The 22,777-nt window shown below is 40.1% G+C and overlaps 1 protein-coding gene across 1 annotated transcript in view; it reads left to right on the forward strand.

Annotated features, from left to right (window-relative positions):
* Positions 1–22,777, forward strand: part of PRMT3 (protein arginine methyltransferase 3) — a 52,540-nt gene that overhangs the window by 26,964 nt on the left and 2,799 nt on the right. Inside the window, exons 11-14 of the mRNA XM_057383640.1 lie at positions 3,326–3,513; positions 5,907–5,993; positions 16,519–16,569; positions 16,772–16,859. Coding sequence (XP_057239623.1) covers positions 3,326–3,513; positions 5,907–5,993; positions 16,519–16,569; positions 16,772–16,859 — 414 coding nt within the window. The remainder of the gene's footprint in view (positions 1–3,325; positions 3,514–5,906; positions 5,994–16,518; positions 16,570–16,771; positions 16,860–22,777) is intronic.

Below are 22,777 nucleotides of genomic sequence, written 5' to 3' on the forward strand. Positions count from 1 at the left end.
AATGCAGCTGAGCCAGAACTGAGTTCACTCTGAGCTGAARCCTTACCAGAGAAGCTCCTGAATCTGCTTAATTTTGTCTAAAGCCACTTGACTATTGAGCCCAAGATCATTATTACAGGGAATGTTTGAGAGCTGAAAAAAGCAGTAGCAGCAGCTGCAATTTGACCAGATCTTTCAGCGACTGAGCTGGGAATAGAATCCAAATTTCCAGATATGTGTTCAGTCAGTCATATCATCATTACTGCAGCTMAGCCTATTGGCATGCTGCAGTGGATTGTGCCAAACTCTCTGAGGTCATGTGTACAGTATAGAATGGCTCTTTTTGGGATCATAACATTTTTGCTGCCCAGGGCCCATCTCTTTGTTCTTCAGAGCTGTTGCTCAGTCATAAATTTTTTCACACATTTGCATCCAGTTCACAATAGCGAGGGGCAGTAAAGGTAAGGAAGGGGTCATTCAAAACATGGTGCATACAAAACAATGCTTGTTCACATCCAAACGATGATGGCATTCCCATGGAATGGTTTCTGTGTGTCTGGAGCATTGCTGCCTTACCCTTCAGCRTCCTGAAGGTGCTGAGGCATTGCTGAGGGCTGAAGGATTCCCATCACACTCTCCCCAGCACGTGAGCTGTTCCTGGTGACGGATGGCTCGTGGGCACCGAGTCGAGAAGGACACAGATGGTCAAAGCAATGAATCTGGGAGAGCTCTGAGCACTGGGTGCTTTTGTCCAATCAGCATTTTGCTCATTTCAYCTGTGAGAAGAAATAATTATTGAATTATAGGCTTAATGGGAAAAAAAAAAATGACAAGTCTGTCAGGATTGCACAGGAAAGGGTTACCAGGTCACAGAAATAGCAGAGGATTTCCAGGGAAATCAAGGATAATGGGGAAATGGCAAATGCAATTTTGTGCAGGTGCTTTTAAATGCTTACAAAACTATACAATGTTGAGATGATTTAGGCTGATACTCAGATAGCAYTGCTTCCATTTCCAGTCAAACCTCAGCACATGTAGGACATAGGTGGGTTTGTAAATTTGGAAGTTAAGGAATCTCTGTAATCTTCTGCCTGAGATTTCTTTTTGTGAAGTCTGAACTGACATTGTCTACTTTTGCTGCTATTAATAATAAAAATGCAAATTCAATTGGAACATTTAGTGTTTACATTTTTCCTTGTTCTTCAGCACTTTGTATAATCGATCATGAGTTCTGCTGCTGTTTTAAGGATTTGCTGTGAGAGCAAAGATTTAATAAAAACTKATTATGATCCAGTTCAAATATTTTACGCTTGATAGAGGTGATTAAACTGCTCTTTGGTTTACAGAATGTCCCAGAAATTTGGGCTAGTCAGGAAGGAAGTTTATAAAGTAATTGGTCCCGTTTTGTTGGGGTTTAATTTTCGTTTCCAGTGGCACTGCTGTGCTCCTGTGTGTTCTGTAACCAGGGAGTGCCAGTGTTCATCTCTCTTCTCACTCTACCATTGCATCCTGTGAAGCCTGTTCCCCTGAAAAACAATCCTCAGAGGCTGTTGMTGCCATCCTTTCTTTTGATGTCTGTATCACACTGTGTTTTAATTTTTGGAGCATCCGTGGTTGCTGTTGAAGGTGKGAAATGCTATGAAAAGCCAAGTGTAGCACATAGACCCTGGTAAACAGCAATGGGAGAGCTTGGAGAAATTGAATTCACTGAGTGGTGGCTCCAGAAAGTGCCTGCAGATCCTCCCACCACCCGATGGGGATGTTCTGTGCCTGTGTGACAGCTGCCAGGGGTGCTGCAACCAAGGATTTCTTTTGGTTAGGACACTTGGAATGCCTTCCTGTTTTGTTTCTCATCAAACTGCCTTTTCACTGCTGAGTTAATTGTACACTGTTCCTGGAGAAACCTTCTGCTCTGATTTCCTCAGCTGTGAAGTAGGGGTGGTGATCCTTTACCAGTGTAAACTGGCTGGTATTTATTCTGCTTTAAACAGTCAGCAAAGTGAAAAAAATGTCAGTGTTCTTACTTTAATGTCTTTATAGAACAAAAAAACTTTAGAGGAGGTTATTCTAKATCATCAATATTTATAAGATTATTTCCTTTAGGCTAAAACTATTCTCATGACATAAAAGGTCTAATTTCACTTTGCTGCTTCTGTCTTCAGCATTTTGCAAGGCAGAAAATACTGCTTTTCTGACCTACCATGCTATACCAGTGATTTCTCCCTATTCATTTTGATATACTATTGTTTCAGGCAGAGCTGAAGACAAAATTAATTTTACAGTTCACCAGATTTTGGGGAGGAAAAGAGAAACTTAGCTCCAATGGTATTAACWCTGCCCTGTTCCTGTATTAATATAAAATAAAATTAAATAGGGTGTTTTAGTTGACATTTTGGTCTGAAACCAGGTCAAGAATTCAATGTATGTGACTCTAGAGGCTTTACAACTCTGAAGAATAAAACATGGGAATTTCTTTATTTAAAGAAATCTAGGTAGATATAAATTGAGCTTCTCCTACTGTTTGTTGGGATTATGGACAGTCATGTTCATAGCATCTGTTCTTTGTGGGTTTTCCAATCAGTTGAGATTGCTGAGAGATTGATTGACTGTGTTGGCAGCTGTTAAAAAGACAAGTGTCAGTCTTCCTCTACTGTTTGTAGAAGCTGTAAATAGTTATTTGTTTTGAAGATGTGCATGGGAGAAGCACAAATGTGAAAATAGCCCAAGAATGATAGCTGTTATCCTAAAAGTGGGAAGGAGGGAACCAGTGAGATTCTCTTCTGCCTGTTGGGTCACTTCCTACTCTTCAGATACAGGCAGAAAAGTGGTTCTTCTTTTCCAGTACCCAGAAATAATTTTTTAGGTTGGAMGGTAAGAATCAGCCAGAGCTGATASCAAACAGGARTAAAACTCTTGGGTAAGAGTAGTTACTTTTTTTTCTGGAAATAAACCTTTTCACAGAGGTTTCTTGCTATKGCAAAGCCCTCACCTGAATTTCTTATTGGGTGTCTGCCTACAGTTAGGAAATATGAAGCCAAAATAGGATATTCCGAATTCTTTTCTTCAAACATAGAATTTCCAATCATTTCCTGGCAGTGGGATTCAACTACAAAGATATTTTGTCATGAATAGGAAATACCAGAGTAGTGTGGGGAAATAAATTTTTGTGTCTAGTTTCTTCTGTGGATAAAGAGATTCTAGAAAGTAAAGTATCAGCAAAAATGTCTWGTCCAAGACCTCAAAAAAGTTCTTTTGTTTATTCTTTTAAGGTGTTAACACTAAAAGAAGAAAGTCCTCTTTATGTGTGTGTAAAATCAATGTCACTGCTCTGTTTCTGTGGTTGCAGTTTATCCTGACTCGTGCACCATCAGTCTGGTGGCTGTCGGGGACATGAATAAACACGCGGACAAGCTGCTTTTCTGGGAGGATGTCTAYGGGTTTGACATGTCTTGTATGAAGAAGGCTGTGATCCCAGAAGCTGTGGTGGAGGTGCTGGATCCAAACACACTGATATCCACAGCCAGTGTCATTAAGGTACCACAACAMTTCATATTTAGTAGCCAGATTAGAAGTTTCCTTGGTTTGTGGAGGTGGGGGAAGAATTCACATGGCACACGTGAACTTTGGCATATTCAAAATTATAAAAGTGCGGTAAGGTTCTTGTTATTAAGACTGGAAGGTTTGTATTAATTGCTTTTTTTTATCAACTCTGAACTTTTAATAAGGCAATTTTCCCATGATTGGATTGTTCTCTCGTGATTTCTTCTCTCCCAAGCCAAATTTACTTTGGTAATGCTTTGCTGGGTACAGTGCGTGCATGTCCCTTTCTGATATGTGCTGTCATGAGCAGTCACTGGCTGTCCAGCTCAGATGTAGGTGCTTATCAAATTTTGCCATCMTGCAGCATGCAGCCTAACTGTTACTCTGAATGGATTTATACTCATTTTTTCTCATTTAGCCATCATGGCTTTTAAAATGGCCTAAAATCGATGCACGTGCTCATTTGCTGGAGTTACAGTACACAGTAGTAAAATTAATGAGTTGAGGAACAGTGGCATTATAGGTAAATTGTTTTAATCAATAGCTATTCCACAAAGCAAATGGATTATATTTTGTAGGGAAAGTTAAAAATGTTCCAATTCATCATTATGATTATTGCAGAAGGTGCTTTGGTGTGTGTGCTCAGATCAGGTTGTTCTGTATTGTTTATAATGTAACTTTTCAGGAAGGAAAACATTCACTAAAGAAARATGAGGCAGCATGAAGAATCATTCAAGGCTTTGGGTTAAACATCATCCAGTTCCAACCCCCTGCCCTGGACAGGGACAGCTTCCACTATCCCAGGTTGCTCAGAGCCCCATCCAACCYGTCCTGGAACATTTCTAGGGATGGGGCAGCCACAGCTTTTCTGGGCACCCTGTGCCAGGGCCTCCCCACCCTGCAGTGAATATCTTCCTAATATCCAATCTGAACCTACTGCTTTCAGTGTGAATCCACCCCCCTTTTTCTGTCACTCCATGCTCTGGTAAATCCTCTCTCTCCATCTTTCCTGTAGGTTCCCTTCAGGTGCTGGATGGCCACAGTTAGGTCACCCCAAAGCCTCCAGGCTGAACAATCCCAATTCTCTCAGCCCTTCCTCACAGCAGAGGTGTTCCATCATCTTGGTGCCTCCTCTGGACTCACTGCAGCAGCTCCCTGTCYTTCCTGTGCTGGACCCCAGAGCTGATGCAGAAATGCTGCAGAGAGGAGGGAAGAATAATGTACCAGCATAATGTACCCCCCATGTACCAGCAGAGGCTGGGGCCTGCTGACTGGAAAGCAGCTTTGCAGAGAGGAATTTGGGGCTTCTGGCTGATGCCAACTTGACCATGAGCCAGCAGCATACACCCTTGTGGCAGAGACAGCCAGCAGCCTCCTGGGTGGTGTTAGGGAGGCTCAGCACCAGCAGGTCAAGGGACATCCATCTTCTCTTGCACCCTGGGAGATGGCTGTGCTCCTGGGAGATGGGTACACTCCAGGGAGATGGGTACACCCTAGGGAGATGGGTATACCCCTGGGAGATGGGTATACCCCTGGGAGATGGGTACACCCCTGGGAGATGGGTACACCCCTGGGAGATGGCTGTGTCCCTGGGACATACCTGTACCTCATGGAGGTGGCTGTGCCCCTGGGACATGGCTGTGCCCAGGGAGATGGAGATGGCTGTGCTCCAGGGACATGGCTCTGCCCCAGGGACATGGTTCTGCCCCAGGGGCATGGCTGTGCCCAGGGAGATGGAGATTGCTGTGCCCAGGGACATGGCTGTGCCCCTGGGAGGTGACTCCTGCAGTTCTGAGTCCAATCCTGGTTGTGCCCAGGGACATGGCTGTGCCCCTGGGAGGTGACTCCTGCAGTTCTGAGTCCAATCCTGGCTCCCCAGTGCAGGAGTGAGGTGACTGTCCTGGAGTGAGCCCAGGGAAAGACTGCAGARGGGGTTCTCCAAAGGTCTCTTTSAACYTCAGTTATYCTGTGGTCAATACAAAGCCAATCTGGCAAATCAAAAGCAGCCCAGTATTAACTCAGTTTTATACTGTAGTTAACCATGCAACTACATGAACAAGAGGTAAAAAAACAGGTGCTTGTGAAAGCTTCTCACTCAACAGGGGGCAGCTGGCATCAAGGAGCAACTTTCCTGAACAGATTGAGCTGCTGTGTGTAGTTCCATACCTCTATTGCTCAGTGTCATGTGAGGAAGAGGAGTTTTGGGTCTTTTGTCATGTGGGATTAGGTGTTTTTTAAATCTCTTCCCATTTTTTGGAAAGCTGAAATAGTATCACTTTGTAAAAACTGTCTTATTATGGGAATTACTGAACAACCCTCCTCTAAAGGGAGATGTTAATTGCCATTCCTCACTGGTACTGACAGCATTTTATTATTGTTTTTGACAGCGTATCGACTGTAACACTGYATGCACTCCAGACTTGGAATTCTCYTCAGATTTCACCCTGAGCATTACAACGAGCACACAGTGTACGGTGAGACAATTTTGGTTCCTTCATATATGGTCGGTGTCGCATAGGACCAAGAGACAAGGCATTAATTATCCTTAATTTCTCCTCAGTCCTTGCCTTGAAGCATTAACTTCTGCAGTATAGAGGTGTCAGTTGAACTCATTCTATAAAGAGAGATGGGTGTAAAAACTTCAGAAATGGTGTTAAGGGATAGTACAGGTGGAAGAGGAAAGGGAAGGGTAAGGGGCCTTAGCATCAGGATCTTTCTGTTTTGTTYTCTAGCATGTTTTCTGAACTAAGAGAAGGTCTGGACTTAGCTGAGTAATGCATTGAGTTTTTCAACAGTACATTATAAGCAGAGGCAGGATGGCCTAATTTTTACAGTMATTTCAGTAATTTGTTTTTATATCCAAAACAAATCATAAGTGCTTTCTACCAATTTATTAAAATATCATCAACTTTGACAAAAGTTTGAATTAGGCTCTGAGATCTGTAGTAAAAACTGAAATTTTTGCAGACTGGAGTATTGTGAAACTTCTGGGAGTTTCATATTTAAGTCACATCACAAAATCAAGCCTGAAGAGGTAATTTTTGGTGTACTTCTAATCCATTGTGATTTAGTCTGCTGCAGCTGGTTTATTGGGCTTTTGCTCAAGGATACAAAGAAGAGCAGCATGCTTCCTCTGGTGTGGACACAAAGAATATGTTTGTGTATGATATAAACTTCTTCAGCTGATGACAAAATCCTGGATGCCTCCATCAGGCAGTGTAATTCCTGGTTTGGATGTTAGTTCATACTCTGCATTTGCCAGTGATTTTGTCTGTAACAGGCTGCATGAGAGTTTGTTGGTGTTACAAAGTAAAATTTTCCCATGTGTATAGTTTAAATCATTTTCATTTTGAATGAGCAGGTGTGTACAAATACTTCATATTTATGGGTCAATTATCACCAAATTAAGTAAATACACAGTAACATCTTTGAGGTTATTAAATAAAAATCTATGTATTTTACTATGCATACACAGAAAACCCCTCCTGGTTTAAGTTGTCATAGAATCAGAATAATTCTAGTTGCCTTAGGGCAGRGTCAGATTTTGAGATCAAGCTCCACTGCAGCTCTGTTTTAATTTTCTTAATATGACCACATTTGAATGCCTGATTAAACAGAAATCTTTACAAAATATCAGCCATCTTTCTGGTGTTTGGGTAAAGTAAAATAGCTTATTTTATAAATATTGTTTTCTCTAGCACTAGGCTCTYACAAAAACTTCATTTCTGTTCTGTGATTCTGTGGTATCGTTGGTGTATAAATCAAGATGTATACCTGCATTTTATGGCATCCAAGAAGAAGGGGAGGGAAGTGGGGGAAGARCAGTGTTTCTGAAATTTTGCAGCGAATGCAGGTTCTAAAAAACGATCAGAATGCTGTAAAGTATTTTGCACTTCATCATTTAGGTTTATTGACACTTGGAGTGAAATTTCCACTGTTTCTRTGATGGATTGTAGAAGTTTAGTTGAGGGTTGACAGTTCATCCATCATATCAGGCTGCCTAACCTTGCAGTAAATGAACAATAAAAGTCCATTATTTATGTTGAGAATTTTTGAGGAGATGYTTTAAGATTGCAATTTGTCCTTTAAAAATAATATTTTATGTTTTTCTCATTTGCATATGTGTTTTGTTGTTCAACTGGCGTTTCATTTTTTGTACAAAAAGAGGAGGTTGTTTGAATTTCTCCAAATTCTAGAGTTTTATACTTGTCTCTTACAATTTTTCAGGGTTTTTTTAAAATACATTTTAAAATCATTTTGCTTTACTTACAATAAATGTTCCACCAAAATGGCAATTTGGAAATCCATCTCTATACACTTGGTTTTGTTTCMAAGCAGCTTTTCCTCAGCTGTGGAAGTGTGGGAGCAGGTTTGGTTGTCTTGTTGCTGATGTTGCCACGAGCAGCAAAGCTGCTGTCAGAGCAGTGTTACCATCAGGACTGGGACTCCCTCTGTTGAACAGTTTGTCTTTAGAAACCAAGCCAGTGGGAAATGTGGGTGTTCTTTGTTCTGGGGGTCCCAYTGCAGTCCAGCTCCCGTTTTTTTGTCGTCCCTGGGTTTGGCTGTTGTCCCCTCCAGGGCACTGTGTGAGGCAGACATTCCTGCACTGCGGCATGTCAGCAGTGTGGAATGCATGGCTGTTGTGGCTGAACTTCTGCAGAAGTTTTGCACCAGTTTAGGGCAGTAATTTAACAAGTACTCAGAGAAAAAAGAGCTGTGGGCTCTTCCTGGTTGGAGCATGCACCAAAATGGTCCAAGAGCTGAGCTTTCAGCTGGATCCTAAGTCCTGATTGAAATCTCTCTTTTAAAACTGAAAAACCATTTCCCCTTGTCCTATCAYTGTCTGCCCATGTAAAACAATGTRAATTCCTCCAAAASCTGTCCTTAGCTTTYGCTCCACTGGCTGTGCTCTGGATTTGGATGAATGTACCAAGGACATGAATGCCCAGGTGTCATGGGGAGCTTGTGTAAAATAGAAAAACTCTGCAGTTCACAAAACTAGCATTGGCACATCTGATTTGTCTGTCTTTCCAGCTATTTGAAACTACCTTCATACTTCTTTATGATCTAAAAAAACCCCTAACAGGAAGTCAGCTTCCTGTCTCACTATAGGTGCATCTTGAGTGTATTGCAGGTGATCCTGTAATGCTTTTGAGACATAGCCTTTAAAAATGAGTAAGGCTCTAAATAGTTCTTTTTTTTCCCCAGAGTCTTAAAAATGTCTTAAAAAAATTCTAATACACCTAGGAAATACAAAATGATTGAGCAAAAATAAACATTTTAAATATGACCTTGTATGTGCTGGTTAGTCTTTAGAAGTTCTGGGACAGGGGGGTRGTTAAGGTTTTTGTTCAGAGCTCAAATTGTTTTTGTGAATTTTTCCTTTATTCCTCACATGGTTTGCCCCAAAGTAGTATTTTCTAGCATTAATTTGATACATCATTACTTTACCTTTTAAAGATTGAAGATTTTCAAAGCATGAAGTGGTCGCATGGAATCATTACATGAAAATGTTTCAAAGCACTTTTATTGCCAGTTGACTTGGTTTCAGTCCTGCAAAGATAATAGCCCAAAAAAATTAATTAGCCTGCAGAAGTGCATTTTCCTAATAAAGAGCTAGGGTTTGTCATKGCTGATTTTAATGAGACATCTGGCTAATATTGGTTAGTAGATGCTGCTAGAAAAATACTCCATTAATGGTATTCTAAGTTGATCACTGTGTGAGCTTTTGAGATAAAATATAATGGTGATTACCCTCAGTCTAGAAATCAATTGACAAACTTTCTCTTTTGTTTGCAAGCATTTCCCCTGGGAGTCCATCAAGGTTGATCTTTCCTAGCTGAATAACAATATCCCCTGAGAGGAAAATGGCAGTATCTCTTCATTGCTCCCAGGAGATCTTGTCAAAGAGCAGGGCATGTGTATAAAAAGTGGGAGGGAGGAAGGGGGTGAAAGAAGGATAATGAACTAGAGGACGTGACTGAGGTATTAAAACCTTCAGGAGGAAAAAGGAAGTTGAGTTGACCAGGGAAAATTATTCTGGCTAAGGAAAAATCCTATCTTGTTAAAATTTTCTTAAATGTGAAGCRGTTTAATTTCTTAATGTCCAGTCTTCCACTTGGCAGCCAACAAGAAGTATTAACACAGGAATCTTTGGTGAAAAATGAAATTTTTTAAGCTAGAAGTTGGAAGTCTGGTTTGGATGCCACAGTTAAACACACCTTGAGTGCCTGATTTCTGAGTAAAGGAAATATACTCTACCATTTTACAAAGCAGGTTTTGTCCTTCTCATCTATTTACTTATCTGTAACCTCCTCTGCAGTGATCTCCAGATTATTAATCATTAAAATACTAAATCACTGGGTTTCAATTGCCAGGGGTTTCTTTTCCCTGTGATAAAAACGCAGCAACTCTGCTGCATGGATGACAAACATTCCATCTCCATGCTTGGATAAACTCCATCAAAAGCACATTATCTCCCACTTCTGTGGCCAGCTGTCTAATTGTATTTGTTGTAGCCACTCACTGTTGGAACATGATACTGGTGAAGAGCAAGAATGATAAATTACTCACTGGAGGTGATAGTGAGSATGATAATTTTTAATTTCCTTGTTCCTAAGTGAATTGGTAAGGTTGCCTTTGAGTTCTCATAAGGAATCGAGCAGTCTCATTTGTTTTGTCCTGTTAAAATGCTGCATGTACAGTCAGCCATTTTCTTCAGGAAAAAAGGCTTAGAATTCAGATATACTTGGATTAAGATTTAGATTTTTCTTTGCATTTTGCTAAAGGCTCTGAGTAGAAGATCTAAATAATATGTACTAATGCATTTATTGTATGTTAAGGCTTGTTTGTATTTGGTATGTGTTACATGAATAAATGGGTAGAAAAAATAGCCTTGAAATAATTTATCTGGGAGGAAGGAAAAACAGTTTGAAGATAAGTAAATCTTACTGGGAGGACCTGCTTAATTTACAGGTTTTTCCTRTGTTTGCATGGACACCTTAGAAACCCTCGGTGATGGACAAAGACYTTAAGCTACACAAACTCTTCATCAAAATATGGGGTTGACAAAGTTGGGTAGAAGTTCATGGCTGCTATTTTCATTTCAGGAATCTTTTATTCTTAGTTGAGTGAACTCTTTGTTGACCTTTATAGGATGTTTGTTTGCAGTCTCAGTAATGTCTATCTGTTTATGTACATCTAATCCTAAATGTTCCCTTCCTTCTTTATTTGGCCACCTTAATTCCCTGGGTAAAGAAATTGGCTTTGTTCTGGGGTTGGAGGCTTTGTCCTCATAGCTTGGCTTTTCTCCTGGCAAGTTATTTAAGAGCAGGAAGAGTAATATTTTGGTAGTGTTTCCTAATATTTACTGTCCTTTGAGGCTCGAATATGTGTCAGGCTGGAGTTGTAGTTATTTATTACTGGTTTAGAAGTAATTATTTTTGTTTTCCTCTTTGATGGTATTCAGGAGACTGGCACTTGAAAGATGTTTCCAGAGAAGGTTTAAGTTTTTACTGATTAGCTGTGGGTGAAGTTGTAAATGAGCTGTCAAAGGTGTAGCAAAAAGATGGGAGAAATTGCAGTAGGAGAAATAAATGTTATCGTTATGCTTAAAAAAAGAAAAAAAAACAAAAAAAAGAAAAAGAATCCAAGGCAGTGGTTGTAAAGCATCATCTAGAATTTATGGGGAAGTTATTTGCTWGTTCCTTTTTTTTAGTTTGACTTCTTGTAAAAAGATGTCACCTTTAATGAAAATCCAGCCAGCTCTGTATTTCATTTTAATATGCATGYCTGTGATTGCTTCTAGTATGCCACTTCCAAGTGATTTCTTTCCCTTATATTTTGTTGCATGTGATAAATGTTACAACAGGAGGGGAAGACTTAATCTTCCTTTGAGTTGAAAACATTGGAAATCTCTTTGTTTGTAGTATTGCATATTYAATAGATGTTTGTGATTAAAATAGCTACTGCAGTTCGTGGTAGTGTTCAAAAGTGAAAGGAAAGGAAAATATTTTGAACTTCACTTTTACAAAATTATTTCTCTGAAATGCATTTAAACAGAAAAGATCCACAGTTTGCATTTYGACATAAAACAGCAAGTTATGAAGAGAAAGAAGGGAAGGTAKAAACTCCTTAAAGAAGAGGGTAACCAAACCCACAATTTTATAGCTAGTTCTTTATTAAGTATTTCAACTTTGATTTGTGTCAGTTTTTAGATTTCTGAGATTTTGTTTTCAAATATACAGGAGTAGTGATTGTAGATAAAATTGAAGAAAAGTATGCACAGATGATGCTTACCTCTGCCTTTTTTTTTCTTTTCCCCAATTCATCAGTGTGCGGTAGCAGATCATTTCTGCAGTGGTGCACTGCTCATAATAATACACCTTAAGAGTGCTGGTGGCTGTTTGGGTCTCGAGGTTTTTGGAGGGTATTGAAACAGACTTGTGCAGTGCTGCCAGAGATTTTAGTTTGCATAGCTCTTTCAAGGAAGGCTGAACCATTGGCTCAGTTGGTCAGAGCATGGTGCTAATGATGCCAAGGTTGTGGGATCAATCCCATATGGGCCATGAACTCAATGATCCTTGWGTGTCCCTTGCAGCTCAGAATATTCCGTGATTACAGCTGCTTCATGGAAAAGCAGAAATTCTAATGGTTTGTGTCAAGCTTTTTGCAAAACATTTAGAGGACAAATAATTAGAACTGTGTTGCCCCTTTGTATCCTTCAGTGCTTTTCCAGAGGCATGCAGTCGTTTGGGTTGGAAAAGACTTTTTAAGGTCATTCAGTCCAACCACTAATGCAGCACTTCTGAGTCCAGCACTAGCCGTGTCCCCAAGGGCCACATGCACATGGCTTAAATCCCTCCAGGGATGGGGACTCCATGCTTCCCTGGACACTCTGTTCCAGTGCCTGACAGTCTTTTTGGTGAACGAATTGTTCCTCATATCCAATCTAAACCTCCCTCGGTGCTACTCGAGGGCCATTTTCTCAAGGCCTCTCTTCAGGGAATTGTAGACAGTAAAAGGTCCCCTGTGAGCCTCCTTTTTCCACCCCAAACACCCCCTCAGCTGCTCCTCATCAGATTTGTGCTCCAGATGCTGCCCCAGCTCTATTCCCTTCTCCAAAGCCTCTCCAGCTTCTGAGTCTTTCTTGTGTTTGTCTGCAGAATCAGCTGGCAGGTTTTGGGAAGGCTGGGTGTGCTCTTTGTAAGGAGTCTGGAGGTATCTGTGGAGATGGCTTGAGATCCCTTTGGACTGGTGCAGACAAAACAGCTCAACAGCAGAAAGATGTCAAAACACCACCAATATCATTAAGATTTTAAGCACAGCATTGTGTTTGGTGAGCAAATGAATGTACATAAGCTATGGAGGACCATACAAAACAATCCTTTTCTTGAGAAAAGCTGGTGAATTTAATGCTTCCCATAGAGCATCTGTTCAGAAATAAAACCTGTCTTACTTCATGAAAATAATGGCTCATTTGGACAAATTGAGTGCCTTTCAAAATGATGTTACTGGTAGGGCAGCACATGCAATCTAACACACAAAATCTTCCATGTGAAATCAGAGAGAGGCAAAGAAGGTGGTTGATAAAGGCTGGAGTTACTGGGAGKCTTTGGCATAGAGTTGAGCTGGATGTTGTTACCTGGATAAATGCAAATAACTCTTTTTGTTGAACAGCAGGTTTCAACTTTTTCTGTTTCTTATTTTAAAAGGGTAAGTCACAGACTGTGTGCATCAAAGTGGGATACATTTATTCTGTGATTTTTCACTTTCTGTATTTCCTCAACTGTAAATAATTGGCTTGTAGAATAGCTGCCATAGGGAATATTAGACAAATTTTGCAGGTTGTCAGTAGCTACTGGGTTTGCTGTTAGACTTCTTGCTTTCCCAAAGGTTTAAAACCTTCCCATGAGGGCAGAGATGGAGATAAAACACACTGTTGGTAAAAATAAATTAAAAATGGTTACAAATGTTTGTAACCAATTTCAGAAAGAGAATCATCCAACCAAGTGTGTGTGGTTGGTTCTTCTAGTTAGCTCAAAAACATTTTGAAAATTGTTAATAAAAGATACTCATTAAATTTCTCAATTGCATTATGTGCTCTTACAGTTTCCAAACCATCATTCAGACTCTCTCCTCTATGTATCTAACTTAAAATATAATTTTTGTTTAGCTCTGCAGGGCTGGGGTTGCCTCTTGACACAGCTCCCCAGAGTGTGTGTTTTGGTTTTGGGGTGCCTGCWCTGCCCAGTTTTAACTGACAGAATTTTGGGGAATGCCCAGAGCTGTTCCCAGGAGCATATCCTCAGGAACCTGAGCAATAATATTTTTCTATTTTTGGTTTCTTTGGGCTCAGTGATTATTTCAGTGTTCAATATTGAAGGACATCTATCCATTTTAGAACGTAACAAAAAGAAATGAATGGATCAATGTAGAACTCTTGTTCTCTGTAAACCCTGGGGCTCTGATTAAGGAGGTCTTTGTGGTGTGTAATAATTACTATTACTACCTCTGGATTACCTATTCAAAGTCAGTGTTTTAGGTTGTTTCAGATATAGAAACCACTGATACTGTAAAGAACAAAGAAAAAATATCCTGTACATTTACAAAAGGTACAAATCCTGTTTCCTTTAACACAGGCGAGGCAGCAGAGAACATGTCTTTGCTTGTAACTGAATTTTTTTCAACCTGAACTTGACCCCAAAAAATAGTTATCTGGGGCCTTTTTCTGGGGATTGCATGTAAGGCATTTCTGTCACCTCTTGTTACCAGGCATGTGGATAATTGCATCTACCTTAGCTATGATCTGTCTGCTTGGAGCTTTTGGCTTTTTGATCCAAGATGCAGCTTGATTGTCTTGTTTTSTCTGCAAGCCAAATTGTTTTTGTCCTTAGTGTGTTTTTGTTGTCACAACTATGTTTTCCTGCAGTAATAATATCCTGGTTTTATTTGTAAGTATACCAGCAGCATTGAGCTGATGATTGAAAAGTATTTTTGTTATTTGGTAGATCTCTGACTAATGTTCAGAATAGGCTGTGCATCAATAAAAGTAGTCTGATGGGTCAATAGAACATTGTCAAAACCTTCTCAATCTTTACTCAAAAAGTGTATTAGAGACAAGGCTCTAATTTACTTGGGAATGAGGTTCTCAGATTGAGCGATAGGACTTTTCTAAAGGTTTGGAAGAGTCACTGTTTCCACTGTCTGATACTCATTTGTAATGAAGGGCTCTCGGTGTCTCCACAGTTTGTTTTGTATTTTAACTCTTTAGCCACGTTGAAAATTGGAACTTGCCAGGYTTGTCTGGAGTGCCCTTAGTTGAAAATTCAAGTGTTTTACTGCTTTAACACATTGTATTCTCCTCTGCATTGGCAACGTCTGTTTTGGATTTAGATGAGTGAGCAAAAATACCAGAATGACTTAGATTATGTATTTCATAAAGATAAAACCCTATACCCTAATTTTGTAAGCATCTTTGACTATTTTTTCCTTCACAATCCGTGTGAATGKTTATTTCACAATTATTTAATAGCCTGTATGAAGGGTGTGCTGCAGAGCCTTTCCTTTGTAGCTCTTCAGAACGAGCAGCTTCCTGCTCCTGGACTAGGAGAAGAGCCCTGGTGCAGTAGGAGGGAGATTATGATGGGTTATTTGTTCATGGATGAGGCTCACCACCACTGCATTGGTGTTTGAATGCACTCCAGCTGATGGGGGGAATCCCTTCCTCCCATCACAGGGACAGAGGGAGTCCCCAGCCAAGGAACTTCAGCTCAGCTGTGGCTGCAGCTGCTCCAAAGCTTTGTTCGAGTCATTTCTTCAGGCTGATGTGATAGAAAAGCACAACTGCCTTGGCATCAGGGTCTGATGTGCTTCAGCCTCTTCATGGGACAGGAGAAAACAAATAAAGGTGAGCATGGACAGGATTTCACAGGTGAAATTGGAGTGGGTGCTCTATTAACATCTTCCAGTTTATTAGAATTCTTTGAATTTCTGGGACTCTCACAAGCCTTTTTTTTTGTCAAGAAAGCAGTCCAGCATTAGAAGACTGAGTGACTGATAGTATCAATATACTGCTTTGTGTGTGAACACTTTATTAAATATTGGGAAGGAATCCTTCCCTGTGAGGGTGGGGAGGCCCTGGCACAGGGTGCCCAGAGAAACTGTGGCTGCCCCTGGATCCCTGGAAGTGTCCAAGGCCAGGCTGGATAGTTGGAGCAACCTGGAATAGTGGAAGGTGTTCCTGCCCATGGCAGGGGGTTGAATGAGATGATCTTTAAGGCCCCTTCCAACCCAAACCATTTTATGATTTTCTATCAAACAGGAAGGAAAGTCCCACTGAAGAATTAGGAACTGAAGAGAGAAGTTCTTGAGGTTAGGAGTGGGATGGCAGGAGAGACCAAGAAGGAATCATATGGACAGTTACATTTAGGAAATGTTAGCTGCTGGAAGGGCCAGCAGGAAGCATTTTTCTTTACCATGTAGCAGAGGARGGAAAATATTCCCTGCCTGGTTGTGTTGTGCCTCTGTTGACAGGGAGCTTCTGTGGAAAATGCTCTTTAGTGAAACACATTCTGCAGGGTCCCTCCCATTTGGTGTRTGTCTGCTGAGGGTCATGGACATGRCCAGCACTGAGTTTTCTGCTTGTGGGTTTGAACATCTGAAAGGCTGTTTTCTCTTATGTTATTCTGGTTATTTTGGAAACCTGTACTAAAATGTGATCTGTAATAAAATGCAGTGGGCTGAATATTCTCAAATGGAGCAAAGGTRTGATGTCAGCTTTTTTTTTCYTTTTTCTTACTTAGGATTTCTAGCATACYTGAAAGCATAAATATAAATTTGTTCCTCTTGGCAAATGCTTGAAAAGGAGTAGAAATTCCAATAAATGCATATATGAATCATRGAATTCTTCTTGAATGTCACTATTATTCCTTTATCATATTTACTTTTCACCTCTTTTTTTCCTTTACATATTTACATTTTCACCTCTTTTTTTTATAGGCAATTGCTGGTTACTTTGATATATTTTTTGAGAAGAACTGTCACAACAAGGTGAGTATTAAGGGTTATGTATTTTAAAAATGTCTTTGAGAGATGAAGATGGTGTTACCTTTTATTTTGTCTCAAGCTTTTTGGCAGTGAGTCTATTTTGCTGTAGCAAAGACTTCATATGCATTTATGTTTGGTAATTGATTGATGTGGTGTGATATGAAAAAGGTTGTTTTTAATCAAACTCTTGAACTCTCCATTGCAGGTCTTGTTTTCAACTGGTCCCCAGTGTACCAAAACACACTGGAAACAGACAGTTTTTCTCCTGGAGAAGCCAATTCCTGTAGAAGCAGGTATATTTAATTTCCGTTGGGKGCAACAACAATTGTGTTACAGTGCTGTTACCATTGCATCTCAAAATCAAATATTTCCAAAATGTCTTAAATGTTAAAAAGAATTAGTAGATACATCTTCCAGCTGCTGTTAACRATTTTTTTCTTTCTGAGGCAGAAAAATGTAAGACCAGAACACTGCTATTGACATTCTTTTTAATTTTAATATTGCTAATATCCTGAAGTATCAAATTTGTGGAGCATTTGGACAGGATTTCTTGTAGCCCCTCTGACCTGCCCTGTATTTAACTGACTCATGAATATTTGCATAAGTTGTATCTGCCACTCTGGGGTTACTCTGTGAATTGAAAACATATTTAAAGAACTCACAACCATGAACTTGAGCCATTTTAAGTACTGAATAAGTTAGTTTGATCCACTGTGATTTTTTTATTAAATGGTTAAGTACTGCAGTAACTTTCACCTTGAATTTGATGCAAGTAAAAAGGTTTTTGTTGTCATCAGGAATAACGCAAAATTCAGGTRATAAATTGTTGAGCTAAGGTTTTGAAGGCTAAAGTGCTGCTTCTTAGTGGTTTAGTTAGTTCTGTTCATGAAGTCTTGAACRTACATTTTTATACAAGTAGGAAAATATTCCTTGATTTAAAGACACAAGTATATCCATACCATCATAGAATGGTCATGCCCATCCAACAAGTCAAGAATTAAAAGTCTTGCCCTCTTTTTCCTGCAGACCTTTCTCTCCAACTGTCACAGTCATTTTACAATCAAAGGAAATGAAGTAGTTCAATTTTGGTGCTTCTATTGTATTTTTGTCCACTTGGCTCCTAGACACCTACTCACCACTGTTGAGCTCTTGCCCAGGGGTGGATCAGTTGCCTTTGAGGGCCATTTTTCTGTATAGACTAGCAGGACCAAAGGAGGAGCTCAGAAGGAGGCTTGTTTCTGCTGCTCAGTTAATAAATTCATGGTATTACATGGCCCTGACCTGAACACTTTATTAATGGATCATACTGAGGCAAAAGCAGAGAAAAAGTGATGTGGGTGCTTCTGCTCWCAATGGAATTGCTTTTACAGTTGCCTCTTCCAGCTATCAGACACGACAGCTTTTTATCAGGAGCTTCTTTCCTAAAGGCACTGTGGTCTGACAAATCATTGCTGTSTCTCATACTTTGATTTTATGTTCTTAAACAATTTTTATTTGTGTTTTCTTAGGTTCTGTCACTTCTTGGGGTGCCCCTGTACTTTGGTGCATTTGTACTTTGCTTTTGTTCTCTTCAGGTTCTTTTTCTAGACAAGGCTGACTGAGGTCTTCTTGCTGCTGCTCATTACACCTCAGTGTCACAGAGTGAATTTTTTTTTAAGTGCAATGACATTTGTTAAAATATGCACATTATTTCATATTACAGAGATGGTTTGACATTTTCCAAAGGTGTGAAATTACCAGGAGGTGTGCTCCAGCCTGGAGTTCTGGGTGTGTGGTGACTTTCTGAAGGGAGTGCAGAGACAATGTGCTCTGAAGCAGTGAGCACAACCAGATTGACCTTCAAGATCAAGTGCTGTAACTCCTTCCTTCCTTTTTATTGGCTCGTATTTCTTAGCATTATTCCTGTAACAAATCTTGCTACAKCTGTTTCTCTTTCTTTCTGCCTGTCTCCTGCTCTTTGTAATTATTAGAGTTCCCCTTTCCCATCCTTTTGCCCGTTTTGTCTGGTTTTATATCTTACATAAAATTAYTGCTTGAATCTAGGGTTGTCCATCTTTTGTTCTAGTGTTAGAGAAGATTCTGAGAGAAACTCTTGATATAATTTCCTTTTCTTTTGTRATCCCAGTTTTCATTTTGGTGGGGTATTTGTTGCTCATGGATGCCATAAGCCCATGGGCAGAAGGTGCTTCCTGATACTTATATAGGAATGTGTGTTAATTTAGGTGATTTTTCTTGAAAAAACATTCCCTCTGACTTTGGTCCTTCTTCATTGTTCCAAAAATCCTTTTTTCCCCTCAAGACATGTTGTTACAAGTAAGATTTCCCTGTCTTCCTTTTTCATATTTTTATCTTCATCAAAATAGTGACTTAATRCTCATCTTGATAATTTGTGGTTAGTCATGCTTTTTGCTCCTTCAGTCTTTCCATTTCATCAACCAAACAAACTGTTGAAACTCATTTTGCAGTATATTTCAAGTTGCATTTCCTGCTGTTTCTCCCACTTGTTCATGAATTAGTGCTGCTTGTTATTATTTCTGCTGTGCATTGTTTCAGCCTGGCATGTTGAACTGAGCTCCACCCCAAGTGCCCTGAGCTTTTGGGGAAATTTTCTGTCTTCAAAAGGACTTTTCTCAATGCAAGTTCACTGGAGGCAAAAGTAACTGCATTAGRTTAAACACATTTGCATCATTTGAAGCCTTTACATCCCTCCCTGTGTTTGCCAGTATTCATCAACCCTGTGTATCAATTCTGGGATTCAGAAACATGTGTTTGCCATGGGAGAAAAGACAAAGACAACACACTTGTGACCAAATATATTCATGGAATCATTTAGGTTGGAAAAGACCTTTAGGATCATGGAGTCAAACCATTGACCCAGTACTTCCAAGAGCACCACTAAAACCAYGTACACTTCCCTGGGCAGCCTGTTCCAGTACTGTAAACCCTTTCCATGAAGAATTTTTTCCTAATGTCCTACATAAACCTCCCYTGGAGCAACTTGAGGCCATTTCCTCTTGTTCTGTTGCTACCTGGGAGAAAACTGACTCCCACCTGGCTGCAACTTCTTTCCAGGGAGTTCTGGAGAGAGAGGAGGTCCCCATGAGCCTGCTTTTCTCCAAACTGAGCCCTCCCAGCTCCCTCAGCTGCTCCTCAGCAAATTTATGCTCCAGAGCCTGCCCCAGCCCATTTCCCTTCTCTGGACACAATCCAACCCCTCAATTCCATCTTGTAGTGAGGGACCCAAAACGGACCCCAGGATTTGAGGTGTGGCCTCAGCAGTTCCCAGTACAGGGGGGAGTCACTTCCCTGGTCCTCGGGCCACACTATTGCAGATCCAAGCCACAATGCCACTGGTCAAGATAAACTCTTTTTCTTTTTTCTAGTAAAGATTGGAAAATAAACAGAGATAATGCAGTTTGACCAGTTGCAGTAACTTGACCAGTGTTCCCATGATGGCATTCGCTTGTAGCATTTTAAYAGGTTGTGTAAGAGGAATTTGCTGGCATAAAGCACCTTCCAAATGTTTTCTTGTTTTGAAAGCRTCTTTCAGACAGGGCAGTGGCTGTTTTTCCCCAGTGAAGAAAAATGGTTCCCTCAGATTTTTAATTCCGAGGAAAATAGTAAGGCTGACTAAAAGTCCCTTATCAGATGCTTTATAGCTTTTGGGGCCATGCCTGGAGTGGTTATAAAGCACTGATTTGGTTTTGCTCTGTAAAAGAGGTTGAGCTCACAGATACCCRAACCTGCTGGGTGTTTAACTGGAAAATGCTCCTTTATGCCATGGTGAAATTGTTTTGTTCTGCAGTGTGAGCTAGCTAATTTTCTCAGCTGTTTGGTGCCAGGTTATTTGTTGTAAAAATAGATCTATTTTCTCAGCCATAAAAAAGACTGAATGTTTTGATCTATTCTAATGATAACAGAATCRAGCAGTTGCAAGCCAAAGGATGGGCTTGGAGCTGATCCTTTGCCAGTCCTCCACATGCCATGTTTGTGCATCTCTGGGATGAWGTGGGAAAGATTAATTCTGGGTTCAAAGGTCTGCAAAGAGAGGCAATAAAATCTAATTAATACTTCTGATTTGCCACTGCATTTCAGCTTGATCACTGTGGTAGATAGCTTTGTGTATAATGGGTATATGCAAATGGATAGATTTAATGGATAATTTCTGTTCATTTCKTTTAGATTTAATGTGTGAGTGGGGGATAGCCTCTTACTACTCACGTGTTCTGCAAAGCCACTTTTCTTCCTCACAGCCTGTGACAAGAGACTTGAAACTGATTTTCGGTYGAGTAAAACAAAATAGCATCAATAACTGCTTAGCAAGCAATTAAAATTAAAGAAACTGGAGAAAGAAGCAATATGTGCTGGGTTTTCTCAGACAAAACAGTGATGGATTGTAGACTCCCTACAGTACAAGTCTTCTCTTAGGGCCCTTTTAATAGCTTGAACGTGTCTTTACTTTGAAGCTTTAAAATGAGATTACAAAGCAGTACTTTYTTGTCATGGATGGTCCAAAAATGAGTCTCTTCCTTTTGTTGTTTGCTGGAATAGTCCTGCTAAGCAAACAAAAAATAACATCATTTGCATTTGGTTGTCTCAAGAATTTACAAAATAAATTAAATACTCCCAGAAATAATTGGAAAGGGCCCACAGAATCTTTCCAGTAACAATGCATTAAGTTAAAACTCAGCTCTTTATGCAGGCAAATTCTATTAGCAATAAAACAGCCTATTGTCGGCGTTTTGTGTTCTTGATACTGCCTTGCAGTGAAAATAAAACCTTGATTTGTTTTTCTGTGGTGTTAAAGGGSCTAGCACAGTAAAGCTGGAGCAGAACTCACATGACTAAACTCCTGTAAAATCCTTGATTGTCTTCAGCTCCCCAGTCWCTGTCATTGGAAAGCTGTTTATAAATTTACAAACTGAGAGAATGTTGATTTGTCTACCTAGACAGCACTATTAAAAGAAGGAAAACAACACTGGCACGATTAATCTGTCTGAATGTACTGAAATACTTCAGTACTGTGCATCCCAGTTGGATAATTTGGTTCCTAATTAAGATTTTAGTGTCTGTTTTGCCTGTCTACAGCTGCAGCATGGTGTCTGTAGAATGCTGTCACTTGTTTATTTACAACTGATACCTCCAAAAACAATGCTGGCTTTTAAAATCTAGTAAATGTTAAAACTTGAGTTTTGAGATCACACTAAATCTGGCATATCTTATGTTGTATTTATCAAGATCTGCATTTTAAAACAGCCCTGCTGAGTTTTCAGAAACGTTCTTAGGTGTGGATTTCAGGCACTAAATGGAGAGGATAAGTTGTTGAGTTTCATGGAAATGCTCTTGGTGTCACCACAGACTGTTTCAGTCTTTTCTTGGTTTTCGTTCTCAGAAGATGGGTGGTTTATGGAAACCACTTTCTACCCAGCTCTTCCACAGTAATACTCTTGAAACTTGCTGTTTTTTCTGTTGCATGCTAGAGCCCAGTGTTGCATTAGAGAGTGGGCCCAGTTATTTAAATWATTTAGTGTTTAAATTGGCAGCCTCCAACAAGGACTGCTGTGAAGAGTGGTATCACATCGTGCTGCTTTGGCACTGGGAAGGCASAAACCCCCTCAGTTGTTCTTTACAGTGTAGGGGATTTGTAAAGATACTTTTCAGCAGCAATTACAGTTCTTTAGCCCAAATTCACTGCAATTTTCTGGCAGCTCTCTGAAACAATTCCAGTGAGCTTTTTCATAAGGTTCTTAAATTCTAATGGGGTCCAGAATAAAGAATGACTTGGCTACTGTGTTCTTATTTGTCCTACTGTTAGCTTCATAAAAGTCTTCCACAGGAAGAAAAGAAGGGAACCTGAGAGACCTTGTTTGCTGGGCTGCCTTGGATTTCTTGTGGTGGAAGAGGGAGGAGACACCAAATTGCATTGAAAGACATTACAAGCTCATTGCCACGGATCATTTCAAATAGATGTTATGGATGTGCATGCAAGGGACTGTGTAGAATCTTTGGGTTTGATCAAATCCTTTACAGAGTGAAAAAAGCCTGATTTGTTGGGCCTGAACACTCTTGGTGATAYGGGATCCCTACACCAAGAGGAGCCTTGGCTCACAAACTGCAAGGGTGTGATTGTACTGCTCAAACATAAGTGACACATGGAATTGCTCTGAGTGTGACTGGTGCTAAGTGTCAGAACCAAAATGAACTGGTTGGA

This window comes from Malurus melanocephalus, unplaced genomic scaffold (assembly GCF_030028575.1).
Source record: "Malurus melanocephalus ecotype Western Australia unplaced genomic scaffold, MMel_1.1 scaffold_647, whole genome shotgun sequence".
Lineage (NCBI taxonomy): Eukaryota > Metazoa > Chordata > Aves > Passeriformes > Maluridae > Malurus > Malurus melanocephalus.